The sequence below is a fragment of the Nyctereutes procyonoides genome, unplaced genomic scaffold (genome assembly GCF_905146905.1).
Source record: "Nyctereutes procyonoides isolate TBG_1078 unplaced genomic scaffold, NYPRO_anot_genome, whole genome shotgun sequence".
Classification (NCBI taxonomy): Eukaryota; Metazoa; Chordata; class Mammalia; order Carnivora; family Canidae; genus Nyctereutes; species Nyctereutes procyonoides.
In genome coordinates this window covers 12274326-12298981 of record NW_026575120.1, presented here as the reverse complement: position 1 = coordinate 12298981, position 24656 = coordinate 12274326, and the positions used below count along the sequence as shown (strand labels likewise).

Here is a 24656-nt window from a genome sequence, read left to right as displayed (position 1 = left end):
AGGTTGGTTATATATTTCATGTGAGTTTTGCCCACCCAGCATGATTATAGACATCTGAAGGGAAAGGATCATAGCTAATAATCTTCTGATTCTGCAATAGTCCTTATCATAGTACTACGAGAGGTGTTTATTCAATATCCATTGTCTTGAGTAATTAATTGCTATGAGCTTTTTTTCAGATGATACAGGATCTTCAGTGAAAACAAATGGTGACCTTTTGGACAATGACTTTGCTATGATGAAGATTAAGACAACACAAAAGATTAAAGGTCACACAATTTTTCATAGGCACTTTTACAGCAGGGATAGAAATGTCGCCTTTGGTAAAATTTTGATAAGCTGAAAAGATCTTTGAGAGTCAACCAAGAATTGCGTATTTTGAGGATGGCACTACTTTCCCTCACCACATTCGGCAGTCACAGAGTAGACTCATGTAACGAGCGCTTGGAAGAGAAGACAAGCTTTTAAGGGCACATTACCATTTACAAGCACCACACACACATACAGTAATTTTGAGTGAATAATGTGCTGTTTTATTTAAAGGGCTCAAGGGACTGCTTAAAGCCAGTTTGGTTGCCAAATAGCATGAATATCAGGGTACTATATATACTTTCTACTACATCTGAATCTGATTGAGAGAGGGAGAAGGCCAGCTTAAAAATGTTCTTTCTAGCTTCTTTTATCTTCTTTCCTTATTTCCCTTGCCCCTTCCACTCACTTGGAATCAAATACAGTTACTTCTATACTAATAGAAATGGCAAATCAAATGGCTTGGACAATTGAAGGGATTCTGGTTCCTTTTATTTAAGAACTTTGTTTTGAATATTGTCACTTCTTCCTGGTCAGGGCCAACGTTTGTAGAGCAATCGGCTATATCTCTAGGTCTGTTCAGTCAACTGACCCACCCTTCCCAACATCCAGGCAGAATGAGAACTGAGGGAATAGCTGAGAAAAAGGCAAACTGAGAAAGTAGGGGTGGGTTAACTCTGGGTAGGCTGTGTGACAATCTCTTCATTTCCCTTTTGAGAATAAAGACCATAAACACATGTTTGTTCCTGGAATGGATAAATATTTATGTTCTCCATTGTTGTTTCAAAAAGAAAAACAAGAAAAAAAGAGAAGCATAGATTTCTCATCATTCTATTGAAGGTTTATAGTTTGTATTTGCTCTTGAAAAACAATGGACTAGTGTCCCATTAGAATAACTAGAATCCTTGTGATCTTTTCAACCCCCAAATTAGGCTTTTTTCTATACCAGGGCTCGACAAATATTTCTATGAAGACCAAATTATAAATATTTTTTACTTTAGGGCTCATATGTGGTCTTTATGTGGACTTTAGGGGCCAACTTTGTTATGGTAGTGTGAAAGCAGCCATAGACAATACATGTGAATGAGCATGACCACGTTGTAATTAAACTTTATTGACAGATACTGAAATTGGAATGTCTTACAGTTGTCATGTCACACAATATTCTTCTTTTTTTGATTTTTTTTCCTGACCATTTAAAAATCCTAAAACCCTTCTAGCCCCTGGCCTATAGGAAAGCAGATGGTGGGCCAGATCTGGCTTTTAGGCTATAGTGCTGATCTTTCTCCTATGTTGTCTTACAACCAAGCTAGATTTCCAGAAGTGGTAACGATTTGAGAGAAGATTAGACTGAACTTTTCATTTTGTGCTGCATTTGAAAATGAGTACCCCGAGGGCTAAAGTTGTTGAATCCACAAGTTACACATCCTGCCTCAAGCACTTTGAAAGCTTCATCCTCAGTAAATGTTCAGGGATCTTTGACATTTCAAGACATGACAAGAAGACCTGGGCAGGAAAATGCAATAATAAAACTCTGGGAGAGGCGTACAGAATACACTTCGGAGGTCGGGATGAATCTTTGTCCTAACATGATATTAAAAGTTCATGAATCTGTGGTGAGTATGGGAGTGGGCATGGGAAGGTGTTCTAAGTAAGTATACCTGACCAGAGGAAGAGGAGCAGGGATGGTGAATGGCTCCTGTCAGCCATTAGGTTCTCAAAAATCCCACAAATGTTCTGATTTGTGAATAGGCACCCAGGGCTAAAGCAAACTAAGTGATCAAGAGAGGCAGAAATATAATTCTCACTTGGCACAGGTCTCTGAACATATTGTAACAAGTGAAATGTGCTCCCCAAAGCATGGCTCAGATTTATACTCTATATAAGCACATTCATCATAACACACACAAATCTCAAATTCCACTTAATTTTAGTAGATACATACAGGAACATAATCAGTCTTATTAAAAATGATTCAGTTAGCTTTGTGATAAACAGACCTCCTATTAAATTACCTTTACTTGTCTACACCAGAATAATTAGTATATAAAAGATCCTAAAATCCTTTTTTTTAAATTTATTTATGATAGTCACACAGAGATAAAGAGAGAGAGAGGCAGAGACACAGGCAGAGGGAGAAGCAGGCTCCATGCACCGGGAGCCCAACGTGGGATTCGATCCCGAGTCTCCAGGATCGCGCCCTGGGCCAAAGGCAGGCGCTAAACCGCTGTGCCACCCAGGGATCCCAAGATCCTAAAATCCTAATGCAAAAGGCTACTCCTCTAAGATAGTTGGGTTATTTTAACTGGTTATATATGTGCAAATGCACTGATTTTTGTTTTGTTCTGAAAATTTGTATACCACGCATCTGTTTGGTTGTTTCCATACTGCCCTTTTGAAATTATTCTGATCCCAACCTATGTGACCCATTTCTCTTCATAATGGTGGTGCATTTGGACACTAGCACACACAATTCAGGGAATATTATTACTACTAGAGAATAGAATTCATAGCAATAGTTGGTATTAAGCAATTTTCTGATTGTCTTTGAATTTTTTTTAAATGAAATCAGAACATTTAGCAAAAGTAATAGTCCTGAAATTTAAGTGGATGCCTCAAAATAAAACTTATTTTTTTATTTCTCTTTGAAATACGTTTAAAGAACCGAATGGTAATTCTGGTCTTAGATGCTTCAAATTATTAATCTTTTTACATTCTGAACTCTGGGTGACCTTTTGTCATAGCCTTTTTGAATTCTGAGACTGAAGTTATTTTTAAAAAAATAGGATTTTTATTTTTGTGGTGTCATAAAGATGCTGTATATTATGCAGATAAGATTACTCTTAAATTTTAGGAATTACTTTAGAATCCTTCTAGGTCTTCAGGTTTATTTGTCCTAAGCTTTGAAGATTGAATGGCTTTATCTTTTCATTTGGAACTCCCACTAAAATAGTAAACTATAAAAAAAAACATGCTAAGACAGTTGGACAAATTTATCTAAGTTTATTGAGTAATAATGGCTTGTGAAATTTAATTTTGTTTCATTAAGCCTACATGCCTTCTATTCACCTGAGTTCTGGGGGTGGGGGGAATGGTGTTGTTTTATTACCATGATGACTTTCCTCTGAGACTTTCCTATCCCCATTCCTCATCCTCAATTAAAATCCCATGCTTTAGGTGGAAGCCAGGACAGAACTGGGAGCATGAATCTTTACCTTAGCAATTTCACTAGCTAGACACAGGCCTACCTATAATGGTGTATATGGTCGAAAACCAAATTTTTATACAGAATCCCAGTTTTCAAAACACATCTTCAAGTTAATAACCATGTTAAACTAATCATGGAGATTAGGTTAAAATTTGAGTATTTCTGGAAATCATGACTGTGCCTTCTGTTTCCTTTTTTGGATGCGAGGAGGAGGGGAGAATGAAGGGATCATGATCCAATATCTTTATATCCCATTATACGAAGGGCTAGTTTTCTGAAAAGGAAAAGTGGCTGGCTGTCCCTCTCCTGAAAATTCAGAGATACTGCCTTTTCTTAAGTACTAGAAAGCAGCATTCAAATGTAAATATCTCCAGGACTTACAAATCTTCAATCAGTTAACACAGAGATAAGAGTCCTGGGGTGCAGAGTAGGGGGTGGGAGGCAAGGAGGCACAGGTCTGAGGCTCAATCTTAGCCCAGGGAAAACATTCCAAGGGCACAGTGCGCTCACACTGGAGGTGGCCTGGCTCCGTGTTCTTCTGTCAGGTTGTGTGTGTGGCCTACAAGGAAGGGCCTCCCTTTCATACTAAATTCATACTGAATTCCAGATAACAAACTCTGAATCCTGCTATGATGGGGGCTGATCGCAAGCTGTGAGCTCTTCTTTGTCATTAACTGGGAGAATGGATTTCCTACCGAAATATAGTTGGGGAACCACATTAGAACTGCGCTGAATGTCGTGATTAGCACAGAAGACACCCTCATGGCAGGGGAATGCTGCAAATTCATGCAGAATTTAGGATTTCACCCAACGCCTTCAAGTAGAAGGGGGAGGGGCATTTGCACCTGTGATATGAGAGGCACCAAGTATGTTTATAGTTTACAAACTTGCTGTTTACATCTAAGTTACCTGAATTGTGTTAGCCTTTAAAAAGCCAATTTTAAAAATATCTTCTCAAGTAGGCTTGTCGTATAGAAAGTGAAAACGAAGTTTGGCTGTCTCTAACAAAGTGGGAGCCATCATTTATAGGAACAGTGCCTAATCCTGTCATTAGTGCCAAGTTGGGAAGTGAAACATAGCCCTCATGCAAAAATATTAATGTCCCGGCTATCATCCTAATTGTCTCATTTAAGGAAAGCCTCTCTGTGACCCAAACCAACCTTCTGTATGGTTCTTTTAAGGCCAAAAGAGGAGAAAAGCCATTCATATTGAACAGCAGTATTGGACACAACACCAGCACTTGTTCCTTCCATCAGGCTTCCATCCCCAAATTTCAACCTCACTTGGGTACTCAACAAACCACAAAACTACCCTTGGGATAGAGTCAAGTCGGTGTTTCATTTTCTAAAGACTAAAAGATGCAGGCCATGATACCATCTCTGCCTCGCGTCCCCTTGCCTTCAAGAGAAAGGCAGCTGGCACCCACAAGGACAGGGTCCAGGCAATGGAAACCATGGAGTTCCACTGTCTTGCCCTAAAAGCAGGTGCATTAATCCTTCGAGGGCAATTAATTTGACAATGAAATTCCCCTTAGTATTTCTTTTTGTCTATTCTATTAACTGGTTCTTGAAGGGGAATAGCAAGGCTTTTTTTTTTTTTTTTTTCTTTTTCTTCTTCTTTGTCAAACATTTAAAGACCTGGAGCTTTCAGGGCCACCCGTGAGTTGCCAGAGAACAAGGCTGGCTGTAGACCCTGTGTTCAATTCTCCAATTTCATTCCTGACAGGATGACATTGTCTATGACAATTCGTCATATTTGGAAGTGAAGGACAATGAAAACTACCAAGTCAAATTTTTAGTTTTCTTTGAATCGGGAAAGATCAAGGAAAAAGAGGTATCATTGAAACTAATTTTCCCCCTCATAACCTTGAGACATTTTCAGCATTGTGAGGGTGAAGGACATTGACCACCCATTTGTTCCCAGCAGAAGACCACTGTGTTAATGCTGAATAAAAGAAGTGTCAGGGGTGCCTGGGTGGTTCAGTGGTTGAGCATCTGCCTTTGGCTCAAGTTGTGATCCTGCGTCCTGGGATTGAGTCTCACATCGGGCTCCACATAGGAAACTTGCTTCTCCCTCTGCCTATGTCTCTGCCTCTTTCTGTATCTCTCATGAATAAATAAATTAATTATTTAAGAAAAAAAGGAAAAATGAAATATTTAGACTTCTCCTTTTGCAAAATACTCAGTATGTGTTTCGCTAAAACCTTGCAAATCACTGAAAAGAAACAGTTAATCTCTTAAAGGATACTCTAATGAATTAGGTTAAAGTCCTTCCTATAATTTAATTTTCTCAAATGATGCAAACATCACATTCAGGCATACTGATGCTGCCAGTTTTTTCAGAACTGTTGGAGACTGCTCTTCTGAAGGAGATTATTTAGACAATTAAGAAAGGGCCTTGGCATGTCCGTCTTCTCTGAAAACTCTATTAGCCTACGGGGGGGTGGGTAGCCTGTTATTCCTTCCTAAACCAGCACAAACTCACCCCTTGCCTAGAAGGAATGTAGTGCCCTTGTTACGGGCCCCTGGGGCTGGCGGGAGCATGGCTTTGATTCTCTCAGAGGAACATTAAGAAGTTTCTTTTCCACATTGCCTTTAGGATGGACACCTGCCACTTTTAAACGGTATATAGCTAGTTCGTGGCTACACTTGTCCCAAGGCTGTTTCAGCTTCACATTAGTGGGCAGTTTCAGGAGTCATTGACCTGGGTGGAACGAAATGCAAACACCCACCACTTTGCCATGTTGGGTTGTGAAGGCTCACTCTAAGGACTCTTCGCATTTCACTGCCTCCATAAGCCTCCTGGGCTACAAGCAGAAAATCTGATTTGGGTGTCACTCTATTTGCTTCCAAGGACTTGTGTAATGCTATCCCTCTGTATATTAACTTCCCTTGGAAGAGTCATAAAGGTGGTTTTGTTTGGGAAATGACAGCCTAACATCCATTTTTATTATTTAAAGGTAAGGATGTGTTTTCTAGCCTCTAGCCTGCAGACCAAAGCAGCGTTTGGTGTCCTCACGGTAAATCCCAAACCACGGGAATGAAAACAGCTAGTCTCTATGGTCGCTGCATGACCCCCCTCTCAGTGACCTGCCTGGGAAGCAGGCATCCTGTATGGATTTTGTTCGCCTCTTCCTCTCTCACCTCAAAAGGCAGCTGGTACTGGGGCTGCTCTACTTCTGGTGAGTTCTCAACAGTTATTCCAAGACAGATGAGGAAGCTGCCTTGTGACCTTCCTCTGTCCTCTTCCACTGTCCTCTGGCCATTTCACTGTTCCTGTATATCCAATTAAGAAGGTGGACAGAGGGAATGAAAGGATATGACCTCAATAGGAGAAGATTCTGTTTCTCATTAGAGGGCCTGGTGGAAAAACTAGTTATATAGCGAGGCTTATCAGCCATGAGGTTTGAGAAATTTGCTCGCAATTGCTACACCATCACCCATGAACATTAACGGCCAAAATGAACTATTTTAACCTCTGACCAATGAGAAATATGTTTCAGTTAACCCTTGAACAATGTGGGGAGTTAGGTCCCCACCCACCCCACCATACAGTCGAAAATTCAGTATGACTTTTGATTCCCCCAAAGCTTAAGCTATTACTAGCCTATTGTTGACTAGAAGCCTTCCTGATGACATAAGCAGCTTACACATATTTTGTATGTTATGTGTATTATATACTGTATTCTTATAATGAAGTAAGCTACAGAAAAGAAAATGTTATTAAGAAAATCATAAGGAAGAGAAAATACATTTATAGCACATTTAGGGGGGAAATCCACATATAAGTGAACTGTGCAGTTCAAAGGTTCAACTGTGTTGTTCAAGGTTCAACTGCGTACTATTATGAAAAACCGTTAATAAGATGTAATTATGTGCTTCTTTCCACCTTGGCACCCTCTCTTCCATCTCGGCTGCTTCCCCTCCGCTCACACTCCCATATCTCATGCTCTTTATCCAGCAGCTGTTCCCATAGCAACATGGTCAAGCTGGCTGTGTTTTCACAAGGGTTTCTGGAATATGAAAATCATGAGGCCTTAAAGAAGCATGATCTAACAGCAGAATTTTGGGGACTGTGTAAGAGCCGAGAGCAAAGACAGGAATCCTCTCTAATGTTAGCCTAGTGAACTGTTTTCCTTTGAGATCAATTTTCAAAATCCTTTGATGATTATTCCTATCAATTCTATTTATTAGGAAAGAAGTTTCTGAGGTCAAGCATCATTAGTATCCAATAAAAGAGTTCATGTCATTCATTTAAAGATTACTGAATTTTCCCTGTAAGTAGAGAATACCAACTTGGTGGGTTTAGCCACAAGTGAGAATACAGAGTGTGGTCATCACAATACAAAGTGCTATGGAAGTTTAGATATGGGAGAAGTCTTTTGGCTGAAGCAGTTAGTTTCCAACATTAATCTGTTTGGTCCTTAGCGATACTTCCCACCATCTACTTTCATGCCATCAATTCTTTATTTCTCAGTGCTACCCACCTGCCAATCACATGGCGGCCAGGAGCACTGAGGTAGAGGGTTGTTGCAGCTGAATTTAGAGAACAAATGTGTAATCTCAGCTTTGAAATGCAGCAAGTATGGACTCTGAGTAATAGTCAAAGTTTGCTCACAGAATCTATAATTGCAACTGTTCTCTATGACATTCTTTGCTAGGCTGTGGAGCTTCTTTGGCGGGATCCATATGCCAGGCAAGTTGCAAGGCCACCTGTGTTGCCGCCTCATCGCACACACCACTGACATTTCTCACATTCTCATCAATTGCTAAGCCTTTCACTTGATATTCCAAGTCTTTTCCCCTATTCAGATCTAAGTAGAAACTTGTTTGGCAAAAAGGCAGATTATCATCAGTGACATTTGCATTTCACCAAAAGGAGGCTATGAGAGCATTTTCACGGCAATAAAGTAAAAGCAAATGCTTCCTTCCATTCCCTTTGAAGAGTCTTTCTTCCTGATTGAGGGCTTTGGCTTTGCAAGATTTTGGAGATTTGGAAATTGAAAGGAGGTGAGGAGAGTCAGGTGAAAAGTGCTGTCATGAGATCAAGGAAGGTGAATTCTATAACAGCCTGTGTGCTTTGTCATCATCTTTCTCTTATGATCCCAGAGCTGATGGGATCTCAAGCTATGGGACAGCTCTCTCAATGATATTGGCATACTGACAATGTCAGGTTTTTGTATTTTAACACACAATAATGATCAGTTCCATGCTATTATTTGTAACCATAAGAGAGCCTGGCCAGTGATTTGGGGTTACACGATAGGAAGTTGTGACAAGTTGCATCTGAAAATCCCATTCTTCTGTGTTACGTAAGGTTTTTCCCCATGTAGGAGAGGGCAGATTTTTGGTACAGTAATGAAAACCTAAAAGGAACTTGACAATTTCTGCAAAATGAGAATGAGCTAACATGGTGCAAGGTGGTTTTCAGTAGTCTTTCCTCTACTCTGCTTCTGTGAATACATTGGTGGCCCATCTGCTGGAACTAACCAGGCTGCAGAAAAGGGTCCTATCCTATGTCCCTCTCTCCCCGCCCCCTCAAGCTTGGATGCTGAGCTGACTCAGGAGCCTCATCTCTGGGTATTACAATATCCTATGGAAGTTTTACTAAATGAGGGTGGATTTATTTAAATTAGGAGTCAGGTAACTACATTCTATAGGGTAAAAGCAAGCTGTTGCCTGTTTTTATAAAGAAAGTTTGTTAGACAAATAGGCATAGCTGTGTTTCATGTATTATCTCTGGCTCATTCTCACTGAAGAAGCAGGGCTGAATGGTAATTATCACAGATCCTATATGGCCTGAACTATTTGCTATCTGCTTAAACAGAAGGGAGTTTGCTGATTCTCAATGTAAACCATTCTCATTCCATAGTTAGACTACTTTGGGAGACTTAAGGACCTGCCATTCACTGAAGTTGCATACGTCCACCAAAGAAGACTGAAAGATAGCAGGTTACTTGTATTCATGCCCCCCATCTCCACCATTTGCTATTAGTGAAGACTGCAAAGAGTGACAATGATTGAAAATCAACATTTTTGGGGCACTGTGTTAGAAACTGCATAAAGTAGGTCATTTGTATTTCATATGTCAAGGAAATGTAAGCTTTCCTGTAGAAGGGCTCTTAGGGAAACCCCAGAGCAAGCAAACAGGCACACCAAGTATTCACATATAAGGATCCTGGACACTGGAAGGGCATTCTGTTCTCATGAAGCCACTTCCTGCTTATGAGAACCCAGGCACGAAAGGCTGTTGACCTTCATCGCCCAGTTTGAAATGCATTTTCCCTACTGTGCAAGGGCCACAACTGATGATTCTGGGGCACTTGTAGTTCTCATAGGAAGACTGTAAGCAGAGAATGAAAGGTGAAAGGAAAAAGGCAGGAATGAGTGTAGACTCATTCAGCAAATGAACCATAACTTCTGTGGATCCACAGATCCTTTGTGGCAATTATTTTCATGTGATTGGTGAATTAAAAATCATAAACTCTCATGGCCAGAATGGACTAAGGAGTTGATGTAGTTCGAATTCTACAAATTGCATTTGTGGAGAAGGAAATAGGACTAGTAAGTGATGTGTTGAGGCAGACTGGTATGGGGTTGTAGAACCAAGGATGCCTTACAGGGTCCCATCCACCGCCTACCCTTTTTTCTTTGCAAACCAAATTCTATTCTCAGGTTTTTCATTCTTGTCCCTGTGGGTGATCAGAAAGTGAGCTTGACATAGTCATGGTGTTCATGGGTTATACATGAGACATCTTCTTCCTTTGTCAAAGTTGCTGGGAAATAGTCAACCTAATTTTTTTTTTCCTGTACACTCAAACATTTTTGTGTTCTTTCATTTTCAATATATGACTCTCAAGAATGTATCTATTCTTTCTGGGCTTGTCTGTCTCTGCAAATTCCATTTTCTTTTACAGCAATGCATCGTTCCCTGATTTTCTTCTCTGAGTCTGACTGCCTTCTAGTTGGGTCCTTCGTTCCTGGATTCTGGATCCCTTTTGAAACAGGGAACGGCACTCTATAATTTCTTGGCAGACACCTACCTCCCCTTCAGAGAAGAAAGAGTCAGGTAGGATGTCTGTGAAAATAAAGAACACAAAACGGAAATGATAGAGCAAGCCAAACAGTAAGAAAATAAGGCTTTGCCTCAAAAAGGAAAAAAAAAAAAGAGTAACAGAGAAGAAGGGATGTAAATGGTTCTGGCGAAACTTGTTCTCTTTTCTAATCATTCTGGGGCATAAGGGGAGGTCAGGGTGGGGGGCCAGGGCCCTCTCCCTGCTAGTTATCCTACAAGTTCAGCAGGAGCTGCCTACCCATTGGTGCTGCTCGGGATGCCATCACTCTTGCTTCTTCTCATCGAAAGTAATCCAGCCCATTATGAATCTCTCTATTCAACTCTCAACTACAATGTTAGTATAGTAACGGGAGTCTGACACAGAGGCATGCACTTGCACTTTTGTAGGCTGAGCAAGTCCCCATTAAAGGTTAAACCACACATAAGGTGGTCTGATGCTAGGGAGAGGGTTTATGCAGCTTACTTGTTTGTTTCTATTATCACTGGCTCAAGACCATGCTAGCATCTCCAAGTACCAAGATGACCCAGTCTCTACCCCCATTTGGGTGGCCCAAATTAGCCAATCTAATGATGGACCAGGACCAAAGTAAGACTTTTCTATGACATTTCCAAAGACAGAATGGGTGGAAGGAAATGCCACACACAGGGTCCTGTTCTTGTTCTTTGCCTAGCTACATAGCTAGGCCTCACGTGAAATACAGCCAGAGGGATCTATAAAGGCATCAGGGTCTGGAAACCATGTGGATGCACCCAACCCCCTTTGTTTTTCAAAACTGTCAGTAACCTCTTTCAAGTTTACCCCCAATTACCTGTTGATGCTGTTTTTCTGTGCTAACATCTGCCAGTCCTTGCCTTTGGCATTGGGAGTATCGAATGTAGCACAGATCCGCTGTCTGATGGAGTAGGGGATTTTGAAGGCTTTGGGACCAGTCTGTGCAGGGAAAGTGCTATCCTCTTGTGCAAAGAAAGTGATGGTTTCTCTTTCACTCTATAAACAAAGAAAGCATGGTCAGATCTAAACGGAAGTGTTACTGGTCAACACTTTTATTTTTTTAAGAAAATCTATTAACACACATGCACAAAATGCTTGGCTTCTGTCATGGACTCTGTAACATACATTGAAATGTTCCCCTTTCCTCTAAAATAGTAAATAACTTCTCTAATAGCCTAGTGAATCATGAACTGGAGATTTACAACAGTGCCTTACACTCGAGGGAGTCATAATCATCAAGGAGATGTCAGGTGACAGCAGAATTAAACCTTTTTTTTTTTTTTTTTTTTTTACTCTCAGGGATGGATCTAGAATCAGTAGGAAGAAGTCCCCAAATGACAGATTTCAGTTCTATGAAAAGAATGACCCTGGTGATAGTCAGAGCTGACCAAAGATGAATAAGCTTAATCAAAGCTGCTGGCTAGGCAGGTACCCAACAGGAAAGCTACAAAGAGCAAATGATTGTTTACTGATCAACTTTAAGTTTGTGTTGCCCTGTTCTGGGATGTGAAGTGTGTGATTCCATAGTAAATATTCTGGTCTTGTTTCAGAATTACATTGCTTTGGTCATATACAAGCCAGCGAGGAGTCAGTGAGGAGGTCTAGAGCCTGTGGAGTGGCACAGGCTGGCCAGCTTCTGCCTGCTGTCTTCCCACCCCTGCCTTCTGATTTAGAGCTATCCAGGGAGGACTGGTTATTTCAGTGCATGCCAGAAATCAGATCATCATCTCCAACATAAAACCATATAGACATTGGTCAAATTAAAGTGGCTGCTGATAAGTTTATGTGAACCAACAGAATTTTAAAGCCTGAAAAGTATCTGACTGAATCCTTCCTGCAATTATGATATGCTACAAATCACAAGGGTTTCTGTAAATGTCACTAAGGCCTCTATAATCAGTTGACTATGAGTTGACCAAGAGAGATTTTCCTGGGTGGGCCTGACCTAATCAGGTGGCCCTTAGAAGAGAGAAGAGGCAGCTCTTATCTGGAGGCATCTCTCCTGCTGGCCTGGTAGAAAACAAACAGCAAGGCTGTGAACTGTCCATAGAGCAGGACAGGGGGCGAGGGTCCAAGGGCATCCCCTAGAGCTGAGAGTGACTCCAGTCTAAGAGACAGCAAGAAAATAAGGACCTCAGTCCTCTAGCTACTATTATTGGCCAATAATCCAAATAAGCTTGGAAAAGGACTCTGAACTCTAGCCTAGAACATATCCCCAGCCACTACCTTGATCTCAGCCTTGTGAGATCCTAATCAGAAAACCCACGGGCACCTGGATGGTGGTTAAGTGGTGAAGTATCTGCCTTCAGCTCAGGTCATGATCCCAGGACTCTGGGATTGAGCCCCACATCAGGCTCCCTGAGCCTGCTTCTGCCTCCTGCCACTCCCCCTGCTTGTGTGTGCAAGCATATGCTCTCCCTCTCTGTCATAAATACATCTTAAAAAAACCCAAAATGAAACAATTATGCCATGCCTAGACTTTCAACCTACAAAAAATGTGAGACAGTAAATAGGCATTGTTTTATTCTATTAAGTTTATGATAATTTGTCATATAGCAAAAAAGAAAATATAATAATAATATAAAGAGAACTTAAAGCATCATGTCTGAGATGGGGTTAAGGGACTTGGTTAGGACTGTTTAAACCACAAGAAACTGTCCTTCATGGTAGGAATTTGTCATCTCGTGTTTTCCTTCAAGGTAACACGTGCCATTTCTGAGCTGTTCTGTGATCCTGCCTTCAAGTTTTTTTGAACCTTAACGCCTCTTCCTACTTCGGGCACCAGAGCCAGGAGAGCCCTTCCTGGCAAGTGCCCAGGCTCACATGGCTATACACCTTTAGACTCAGTAAGTCTTATGTCTTTAAGAATCTGTTAATTGAGGAAGCTGGTTCACACAGAGATCTTATTAATGATTGATAATATGTTTTGATATTTCATAACCATTTGACAAAGTTACATTTTGAGGGCTCTATCTTGGAAATACAGTGCCTTTATGCAGTATTTCCAAAAGGGTATTTCAGAAGATGTTCCCAGAAAGAGCAGATCTATGGTCAAATACATTTGGGAAATCCTGCATATTATATCTTCTGCTTGGAAATTCAAAGTACATATTATCATATTAAACAGATTCTACTTACTGTTCTATTCCTTCAGAATATTATAGAACAACACTCATCAAAATTCTTCCAGTATTTCATGATAGCATGGGATAATAGAAAATCATAGTTTTCAGAGGTAGAGAGACCTTGCTTTGGAAGATGCTTTTATACTTCCTAGATCAGTGACCTTGGATGCTTCATGATGCTTCTGTCCCAATTTCCTAATCAGTCTTTGGCCTTTTTTATAGACCCCACAAAGGTTATGAAATGTAGTGAAAGTTACCCAGGTCAGTTTGTACATGGCTGAAACTAGCAGTCTGATTTCCTAATACCTATACCAGGATTCATTTCACTATGCCATCCTGCTTGAAGACAAGCAGGTGGTTAAGAAAAATGCTGAGCATTATTAGATTTATGCTTCAGGAATTAAGAGCAGGAAGGGCTTCCTGTTGGAGGCATATGGGTTGGCTTTGGAGGATGAGTAGCTATTGACTCAGTAGAAACTGAATGGGTAACTAGTTATTTTTGGTGAAACATACAACTCTTATTCTGATATGTTGGATTGTTATAAAATGAACCAACTCAGGCTTCTTAGTGCATGAAGTAGGTTACGAGAAACAACATTTTATTTTATTTTTTTATTTTTTAATGAAATTTTTAATTTTTATTTATTTATGATAGTCACAGAGAGAGAGAGAGAGAGGCGCAGAGACATAGGCAGAGGGAGAAGCAGGCTCCATGCACCGGGAGCCCCACGCGGGATTCGATCCTGGGTCTCCAGGATCGCGCCCTGGGCCAAAGGCAGGCCCCAAACCGCTGCGCCACCCAGGGATCCCGAGAAACAACATTTTAATCGTGGTTTGTAAAATTTCTTCTGACCTTTAAAAATGTAAAGCAAAAACAGTCAGTCTCCTTCAATTTCCTGACTTAAGGGAGAATGAGGTCCTTTAAAAAGATGGTGGAAACTATAGAGAGAAAAAAAGAATTCTATGCAAGACAACATGAGAGCTTGTCATTGTAAACTGGCATGAAAGGGTGTTAACATGTCAAAAAGTGGCTTGCCAGCAAAATTGAAAGCACTGGAAGCATCCATGATAAAAGATTCCAAGAGACTGAACTGGCTTTGAGTGGAGCAAGCTGATCAAGCTCTCTTTACTGTTGGCAGAAGGGAGACCACCCTGATCCACAGTCTTCAGGACAGAAGTGGTAGGATTTCAGAGTGAATAAAATATTATATGAGAATGACTCTTAAGTATTTTTTCTATTTTGGACACTTTAATAAGTGGGCCCCTGGTTTCCTTCTAAAGTTTCTCAATTTAAATATTTGCCATGCATAAGGATGACACTTTATGCAACATTTATGGTGCATTCTAAAAGACAGCTGGGCCAAGTAATAAGAATCCTGTAGATACATCACATTGTCTGATTGTTTAAATTAAATATGCAGAGGAACAGCAGATTTTCATGCTCTGCACATCTGAGATAAGCGGCTGCTACTTGGCTAGCTGGGGAGTTGTAAATCAATGAGAAATTCCAAGTATTCTGTCTATTTTGCAACAGACAAATCATCCCCCAACCTTCCACCACTTTTGGAAGAAAGATAAGGGAACTGCTTGAAGGGAAAATTGTAACATGCAAGTTTCGCATTTAAGTTCTTTCTTCAAAAAAAAAAAAAAGGCTTCTTCAATAATATTACATTAACAAGGGATGATGCAATAAATGACTTAGGGATTCTTCCATTCTCTTCAATATTAGTAAAATGATTTCGCTTTGGACTACAATTTTTAGATCAGGGATACCGTTGCTTTTGTAGACTATCAATTGGCAATAATCATTAGGTAATCCAATGAGGTTACATTTAAATAGAACCCTCCCGCTTCTACAGATTGGCACAATAATGGCCACTCTAAGGAACAGAAAAAATATACTGTCTTGATCACTGAAATAATTTTTAAGTGCGAGAATGATGTGAATGACTGTATTTATTTGGAAAGCCATTTAGATGAGAAGGCATGAAGGTATATGATGATGTGAGGCTTAATGTAAGGAACCAAGGACCTTCAGTGAGGATAATCACGGCATTGATTCAGATATTTATTTATTTATTTATTTATTTATTTATTTATTAATATTTTTTTAATTTTTATTTATTTATGATAGTCACAGAGAGAGAGAGAGAGAGAGAGAGGCAGAGACACAGGCAGAGGGAGAAGCAGGCTCCATGTGCTGGGAGCCCGACGTGGGATTCGATCCCGAGTCTCCAGGATCGCGCCCTGGGCCAAAGGCAGGTGCCAAACCGCTGCGCCACCCAGGGATCCCGATTCAGATATTTAAAACAAATGTTATCTTATATATACAATGACATACATCTATATGTATCTCTTTTACCTCTCACGGTACCATTGTTAAATTTGTGAAACAGACCCTAAGATCATACATTAAAATAAGTTAGAAGTTGGAGCTCTGAGCTTAACTAGACAGGGATTTTTGTTTGTTTTTTGGAGTGGGGAAAGGGGCAGATACTTAAAAAAAATTCAGACATCTATTGAAAGCTTGAGAAGATTTATTTCCTTATTATTATTATTATTATTATTATTATCTTTAATCAATGAAACCCTATTACTAACTTATTAAAACCACCTAATGCAGGGTCTTTCAACCTAAAAGCCATAAAGTATGATGCACTTACTGACTAATACAATTCATGTCTAGAATGCATCTTGACTCCTCAAGGTAATCCTAGCTTCTCAGCACTTTATGTATCTTCACTTTTTCTGGAACCATCTACAACTAGAATCCAAGTCATTTTTAGGAAGAAGAGAATGCTTTGTATTCACTAGATCTATCCTCAGTTCTATGCTTCTTCCAGGAATGAGACAGTCCTGGAGTTGGAAGGAACATTAGTGATCGATCATACACTCAAGATCTTCCATTGCAGGTGGACTGACATGTGGGAAATCTATTCTATTCTCGAAGACCTATAGAATGAACCCTTATTCCGGCCCAGCCCAGTCCAACTTTCTGCAGTCTTGAGGAAAGAACTTCCCAATTTTCATCTAATTTCATACTCAAAGACAAAATTTATGGTGCTACGATGTTTGTCACTAGTGCCTAAGCATCCTCTCACCCTCCCAAAGGAAGACTTACATTACACACAAAGCCCATAATCAGTATTATTAAATTAGACTTCCCTGATTGGGATCTGGAAGCAGTCTAGTATGGAAATCCAGACTTTGACCTGGACATCCTATAACTGGGTTGGGAACTCTTGCTCCCCATTGTTGGCTTTATCATCTGGGATAGAAAGTTTAAAGATTATTCAGATGCTTGCCTTTTATTATCAAGACATATGGTGGTGTCCTCTTTTTCAAAGCATTTCAAAGTGTAAGCTTGCTAAGCATTAGACCAGGAAATGGAGAGTAAAGGGTAAGACTGTGCTTATTAGCTCATTTTCCTCCTGTTCACTTCAAAAATTTGCTTGAGTGGGGAGGACAGGTACCAGGCTATCTCAACTCCATCACAGTCCTTATACATGGATTTCCTGTAATAGTAGGAGTTGGTCCTCACCATCTAAGTACCTTAAAAAATAAAAACCTTTTAAACCTGGAATTGTTGTATTGATCTGTGATCAGACATTTAGGGAGTTTGCATCAGAGGTTATCTTTCCGTCCCACCTCTTCATGCTTGCTTCTGAATGCCAGAAGGAAAATCTGCTTGGATTTTCCTTTTGTATTTATTTTAAAACTTTCCTGCAATTTTTTTATTTTACTTTGAAATGTATTGTGTTAAATATGCCATGACTGTTCAAGAAAGAGATGCTCAAAATATCCTACCCTATGTTTCTGGATCTACCTTGCCCATCAAAACTAGTTTAGCATACAATGTTAATTGGCAATAATGAATGCAAATACTGTACAAACATGTCAGTTAAGACAGCTATCAATTTTGAGGCACAATCCTTTAGAAAGCCATCCACTCTTCAGAAAAACTATTTGGGGAATTAGCAATGCTCATTTTGCATAAACAATGAATTGAAATGAGAATGGAGTGAAGTGATAATGCTGTAAGACTACAAGTTTTCAAAGAAAAAAAAACAAATTGAGTGGTATGTATATAACATTTGTTAGGCCTTCTGCCAAGCCTGAATGAATAAATATACATTATTTATATATTTATACATAAATATGTATGTGTGTATGTCTGTATACATGCACGCATATGTACATATGCTACTGATGAGCAATAAAATGTGTTTTTCTACCCTAGCCAGGGATTACCTTGTCATTGCTCAACAAAAGCATCTCATGTCTCCCCTGATTCTACCCCTCAGCTGCTCTCTCTCTCTCCCTTTAAATAACCAGGCAGGTGGGAATGCCATTGTCTCCTTTCTAAGCCAAATACATAGCCATGATGAAGCCATTCGGTGGTTTAGGGCAAATCAGAGCCATGGCAGAAATTAGGTGTCTTTTTGCAAAAGTGAATTCTCCTCTGACTCCCATTCTACCTTTGCCCTTTAATAATGATATGACCTTGGACAGTATCCTCTCCCTCTCTGCACTTGCATTTCCTTACTTTGTAGAATGAGACTTCTGTCTACTTTGTCGTACATTATTGCATCGATGAATCTAGATTTAATGGAAACTGGGCTATGGGGGATATGAGACATTGTATGACAGCAGGGAACCAAGGTCCTGAAGATAACTTATGGAAAAATGGTCAGAACCGTAGAAAAACAGCCCAATGGTGACCTCGTGCCTCTTCCAGGTCTGTGTCTCAAATGTACCATCAGTCTACAAATGAACCACAGGTGATACTCCAAACCTACAAAGGACGATTAGATGGTTTGTAGTTCTGTGCATAAAACCAGTGCTTTCCCCTAAAATTTAGCTCTCCACAGAGCCTCATCTCTGATGGGTTGAGTTTCTCAGCCCAACAGGAAGCTCAGTTCAACCCTCAGCTTGAGGAAGAAGTTGATTTGCCCTTATCGGTAATGATGCTTAAGAGTGAGTACATTCTGAAGCTCTTTTAGAACCTGTGTAACACGACTGAAATAGGTACATTTATCTTCCTGTCCTGTAGAAATGGGGTCAAGTGGTCCTGCGGACTAAGGACTCACCTCTAGGATGGATGTCTGCACTTGGAGGATCTGTTCATGGCCTTTGAGCTGCCGGATGCAGATTTTGCAGGACAGCTGGGTGGTGGTGGGCGTGTAGCGCTCCAGGGAGAAGGCACAGTGCAAGGGTTGCCAGTTACTGCACCACACGCGGGAGAAAGGGACTTCCTGCAGGAAAACAGGGGAGAGAAGAGGGGTCTGGTGTGCAGAGCCTGGCTGAGAGGAGAGGCTTAATAGCAATAATTATGATGATGATGACAATGATTGCAGCAGAGATAATTGCCTGAGCAACTTTGGTGAAACTGTTGTAGAAATAATGTTCCAGCATATGCCAAGCAGCACAAAAAGTAATTAATGTCAATTCCAATGGATAACATTTGAATTCCAAAACCACAGCGCAAGAACTCAGATTTCACTTGGTGACACACAGTTAGGATACCATCAAAAATTAATCCTCATGCTTTTCCACTAAAAAAAAATATTCTTTAGAAGACTCCTCTGGTCCATCCTTCTCCCTAAGCCTGGGGTAGGATGATATCTTTTCACTTAAATGAAAATTTTGCGAAAGAACTCACTGACCAAGGGGCACCTGGGTGGGTCAGTCTGTTAACGTCTGCCTTTGGCTCAGGTCATGATCTTGGGGTCCTGAGTTCAAGCCCCACATCAGGATCCCTGCTCAGTGGTGAGTCTGTTTCTCCCTATCCCTCTGTCCCTCCCCCCACTTGTGTTCTCGTGCACTCTCCCTCTAAAATAAATAAAATCTTAAAAAAAACCCAAACACCTGACCAGCACTTATCCCAACACCACAAACTTATATAGAATTGTGTAAAAGAACACACTATTGCTAGTGTATCCACCATAAAACATTATACATCCTACCAATCACAAGAGTACATACACACACATATACGCACACCAGAGAGAGACACAAACACTAGGCTGCCCAGAATAGTCTTGTTTGTCAACTCCTCATTCACTTAATTCATCTGTTCCACAATTATGTGCATGGTGCTTGCTCATGACCATAAGCTATACAAGATAAACAATTAAGAAACTAGGTTCAGTCTGTACCATCATGGGACTCACAGACAATTGAGTGGCAAAAGGGGTTTTTACTGTGAGGGGGGAAATAATAAAATCTATATACACCAGCCTTTTTTCCTATTACTAGTCAGTGTATGCCCGATTAGGCTATGCTCAGGCATGTGGCTTTACAACAATGTGAACTAGAGGTCACTCATTGATATTCTTTCATCTACTAAAAAGTCTCTCCTTCCTACTTTAATCAAGCTGAGATTCTTGGCAATGACCATGTATGACCAGCCTCTAGTAACGTTCATCTTCACCTTTTTCTCTTTTTTTCATTTCATTAATGTGTTCTTTTTTACCTTTCACTAAAGATATAATTTTCTCCAATATTAACACTGGCAGGTGGCAGAAGATACATCGGGTTTGGAGGTTTGATATTCTGAAGTGTGACTGGTGATGAAGCCATCATGTGTTATAAGATCGGGGGTCATGATTAAAATTCAATCAACTCACTGTGAGGAACTAGGAGTTACCAGAATTCTTTTTTTTTTCTTTTTAAGATTTTATTTATTCATTCATAGAGACAGAGACTGAGAGAGAGGGAGGCAGAGACACAGGCAGAGGGAGAAGCAGGCTCCACACAGGGAGCCGGACATGGGACTCTATCCCGTGTCTCCAGGATCAGGCCCCGGGCTGCAGGGGGCGCTAATCCACTGCGCCACCAGGGCTGCCCTTCTTTCAGAATTCTAATGGGCACATTGCTTGTTTCTTAGTTTTCTCTACTGGAAGTCTCACAGACCCGGATTTTGGATGATTCACGGGGGGGGACCAGCAAGGAAGGACAGCCTTTGATTGTTGCCCACTTGAAGAGAGGAACACTAGCTGTAGGGAGTCTGAGAGAAGAAACTCATGCCCTAACCACTACCATACATCCCAGCAAGGAATATAAGGCTTTGTGGTCTTGTTTCATTTGTTCTTAATCCTGAATCAAGGGAGAGGAACTGGAATTTTCTTTTTTTTTTTTTTTTAATTTTTATTTATTTATGATAGTCACAGAGAGAGGGAGAGAGAGAGGCAGAGACACAGGCAGAGGGAGAAGCAGGCTCCATGCACCGGGAGCCCGACGTGGGATTCGATCCCGGGTCTCCAGGATCGCGCCCTGAGCCAAAGGCAGGCGCCAAACCGCTGCGCCACCCAGGGATCCCCGGAACTGGAATTTTCATCTCAAGATGCAGTCAGGGACTGAGAGAAGGTCTGGTTGGTGAGGTAGCCCAGCCATCTTTGGAGGAAGTCATTTTCCTGACAACACTCAAAAATGACTTTTCACATGCACCAAATTCTACACCGGATAAAAGAAATAATGACATGCATTTACAAGTTCTGTCATTTCTTCTTGTTGTCCAACCCAAATCTTTCTGTGCTTCTCCCCCTAAGGCTTCTCCCATGTTGGAGGCCATGGGTAACCCTTACTTCAACACTTCTGTCTGCTTGCTGACTCTTCAAGATCCTATCTGTTCACAGACTCCTTGCCACCTCTCTGTGGAGAACTCTCAATAGCTGTATCTTTGGAAGTTATCTCATTATCAATCACTGACATTATACTTCTAATCATTTTATTTGGCCTTTACTTTCTCCAACAACTCTACCTTTTCAAAACAGATTATCACCATTCACTGTCTGTCCTCCAATTTTCTTCTCTCCATTAATGATCCTCTTCTCTCCTCATTAGAGCTAACTGTGGTGACCTGCTCCCCAATCTCCTGCCTTCAGTCTCTATGACATGGAGCTAATGAGGGGGTTAGGGCTTGTCCAGAGAGGCAAACAGGAAGCAGGTTATTGGTGTTCTTTAGGAAATAACACTGCAGTGTCTCTTCTACCTCTAATCATGAGTAGGGGACACGGATGTGACCAGATCTCCTGGGAACTCTGTTTTCATTACAAGAATCCTTTGCATTGGGGCCCAGTATGGCCCCCTGATACCTGCCACATTTAACAGAGTCTCCTGCCTGGCCCTCCGGGGCTTCCATCGTCTATTGTCCTATCTTCATTTTAATAGCCCTCAAATAAACTCTCCTTTAAGCAAGTATGTTGTTGTTGTTGTTGCTGTTGTTGTTTATATAGAGTTATTTTGCAACAACCTCCTTTCATGAAAGAAACTCTAAGATAGGGCTCCATGGTTAACAGGTACTTTTGCCTAATTAAGAAAACTAAAGGGACACCTGGGTGGCTCCGTTGGTTAAGTATCTGACTTGATTTATTTATTTTTTTATTTATTTTTATTTATTTACAATAGTCATACAGAGAGAGAGAGAGAGAGGCAGAGACACAGGCAGAGGGAGAAGCAGGCTCCATGCACCGGGAGCCCGACGTGGGATTCGATCCCGGGTCTCCAGGATCGCGCCCTGGGCCAAAGGCAGGCGCCAAACCGCTGTGCCACCCAGGGATCCCCTGACTTGATTTCAGTTCATGTCATGATCTCAGGGTTGTGAGATGGAGCCTTAATTCTAGAGCCTGCCTAAGATTCTCTCTCTCTTTCCCCCACCAACTCTAAAAAACAAAACAAAACAAAACAAATCAACAAACCCAACAACAATAACAACACCAAAGAACAAAAAGCTAAGGTTTTTGTGTTTTTAAATAGAAATTTGAGTCATTACAGTATAATATAAGTTCTTAAGGATCAGGGCCAGACAGAGCTGAATTCAAGGTGCCGCTCTTAAACTAACCTCCACGTTGTGCAGTGGATCTGAATCCTTGCTAATTCTTCCTTTCCTAAAAAACAAAACAATGGTACTGACCATTTATTGAAAAGTGTCTTCTCTGGTATACTTTGCTACATTTCTTATATTTTCTCCAGAGAATGCTGGCAGAAAGGTAAGAGAATCATGCTCACTGCAGAGATAATCTTCCCTTGCAGAAAGATATGAGAATCAGCACACACACACTCCTCTCTTTTCTTTTTACATTCCACTGCACACAATCAAAACATTTTAAAAATCTGATTTTAAGATCATATCAAAAGAATATTCCTTTTTATTGTTGGGTTGAGTAGCAGCTGCCAAAAGTGCTCAACAAAACATTTAAAAGTAATAGAATTAGAAGCGCTGTGATTAGTGTGTTTTCAGGGCAACCATCTTTGCTTTCAGTTATTAAAAAAAGAACAAACTATCAAGATGCTCACTGAGCGAGAGGAATGATGTGGCAAGTAATATGGGAGGACAAAGTGTAGCAAAGTTATGGGTGTTTAAAGAATTCCGGAAATGTTTTCATTTTGATTCCCATTATAATTAGGTTCCTAGCAGATGGAGAGAATGTAAATCACATCCTAGCAGGAGACAGACACAGGGTTCCCCAAGACACAAAGTATGCTGAAAAGAAAGCTGCTTTTATTCTAGGGAGGTGACAGCTCGTATTTGTGTTTTGTAGGATTTAAAAAATATTTTATTGTATACTGTTTATTCCAGCTTCTCCACCCCATAGTCAGCAACAAATAGCAGAATGGGTGATTCTGTAGCACCCAGGTCCCAGTAACCTATGGGGAGCAGAGCTATTTATTTACCTCCTAGACAAGGTCTGCTAAATCTGTGGAGGGGATCTCTAACTGTGGTCAAGTCTTAAAAAGCCTGAGAAGAGAAGAAATACTTTTTTTTTTCAGGGGAGGGGAAAGGGAAGACCAGCACTACGGGTTGTAGCATAGCATTTTGTCAACTCTAATCCTCCAGAAGCTAACCTAACAAGATTTCAAAGCCAGCTGGTCTGACTCTGGATCTAACCTTGAATTTACACCATTCTAAGAACATTCCTTGTGCAGTTGGTTGGTGTCTCATGGGGCAAATATTCTAGGCAGTGGGTATCTCCTAGGCCTGAAAATTCCCGGTAAATGCCAGCTATCCCAGAAGAAGAAAGTAAGGTTTCTTAGGAGAGCAGGCTTTGGGTGCCAGCTGGAATATGTCGCCTCTCAGATTCCAAAATTAAAGTTAGAGAAAGAGGGAGAGGAAGACCAGAGTTCTTCCATGCATTGAGCTGGAAGATGACAGAAGATGACAGGGAGATTTACCAGTTGAAGGAGAGACCTATAAATGATGTCAGGAAGAGTGAGATTTTCTGTCTCTGCAATAGCTCTCGGTTAGTTCCCATCCACTAAGCCCTAATGAAAAGCCATTCTCTATTATCCACGCCAAGTTTATCAGTGCACATCATGTTCTACATGAAGTTCAAGCAGGATGAGCACAAACCCTCCCCAAAGGGCTTACATCTGATGCCTGGAGCAAACACAGCATGGCCATTAAGAGCAGCACAATACGCATTCATACAAGCTAGGGGATTTTAGTGATGACAGAGGCAAGAAAATTGGCGGCAAGGGTGGTGGTGGCAGGGAAAGGAGGAACGGAGCAGAAAGCCATTTGTGGGTAAGAAAAATGAAGTGGAAATGAAACTCAGTGGCAAACCCCTGGTGCAGAGAAAATTAAATTATTTCTCAGCCTTCCAAGACTCTTTCAAATTATGCTCAATTACAGAAGGCAAATATTTATCCATGTTCACAACATCCATGCAATCCAAGCCATCCCAGCAGTAAAGCTTGTTGGGTTTCCTTGTGAGCCAATGCCCTTTTTCTTTGGTTGGCCTCTGTGGCATGTTTTGAGGTCCACAAGTTCTTAGGCCCCCACACCTTTCCTGCCCTGGACCCTCCTTGGAATTCCTGGTACTGGAATTATTGTTTAAGTGCTAGTGCAAGGTTATGGTCCTTTCATCTGACTTTTTTTTTTTTTTTATTTCTAAGCATTAAACTTAATAGTTACTTGGATTGAGGCACTTGCATTAAATCCAGTAGA

The 24656-nt window shown here is 40.8% G+C and overlaps 1 protein-coding gene across 2 annotated transcripts in view; it reads right to left on the bottom strand.

Annotated features, from left to right (window-relative positions):
• The window catches only part of UNC5D (unc-5 netrin receptor D), a 527088-nt gene that overhangs the window by 2313 nt on the left and 500119 nt on the right, over positions 1-24656 (bottom strand). For both annotated transcript variants that reach the window (XM_055335242.1, XM_055335243.1), the window contains 2 exons: positions 18799-18963; positions 11401-11579 (listed from right to left, as the gene is read on the bottom strand). In XM_055335242.1, coding sequence (XP_055191217.1) covers positions 11401-11579; positions 18799-18963 — 344 coding nt within the window. The remainder of the gene's footprint in view (positions 1-11400; positions 11580-18798; positions 18964-24656) is intronic.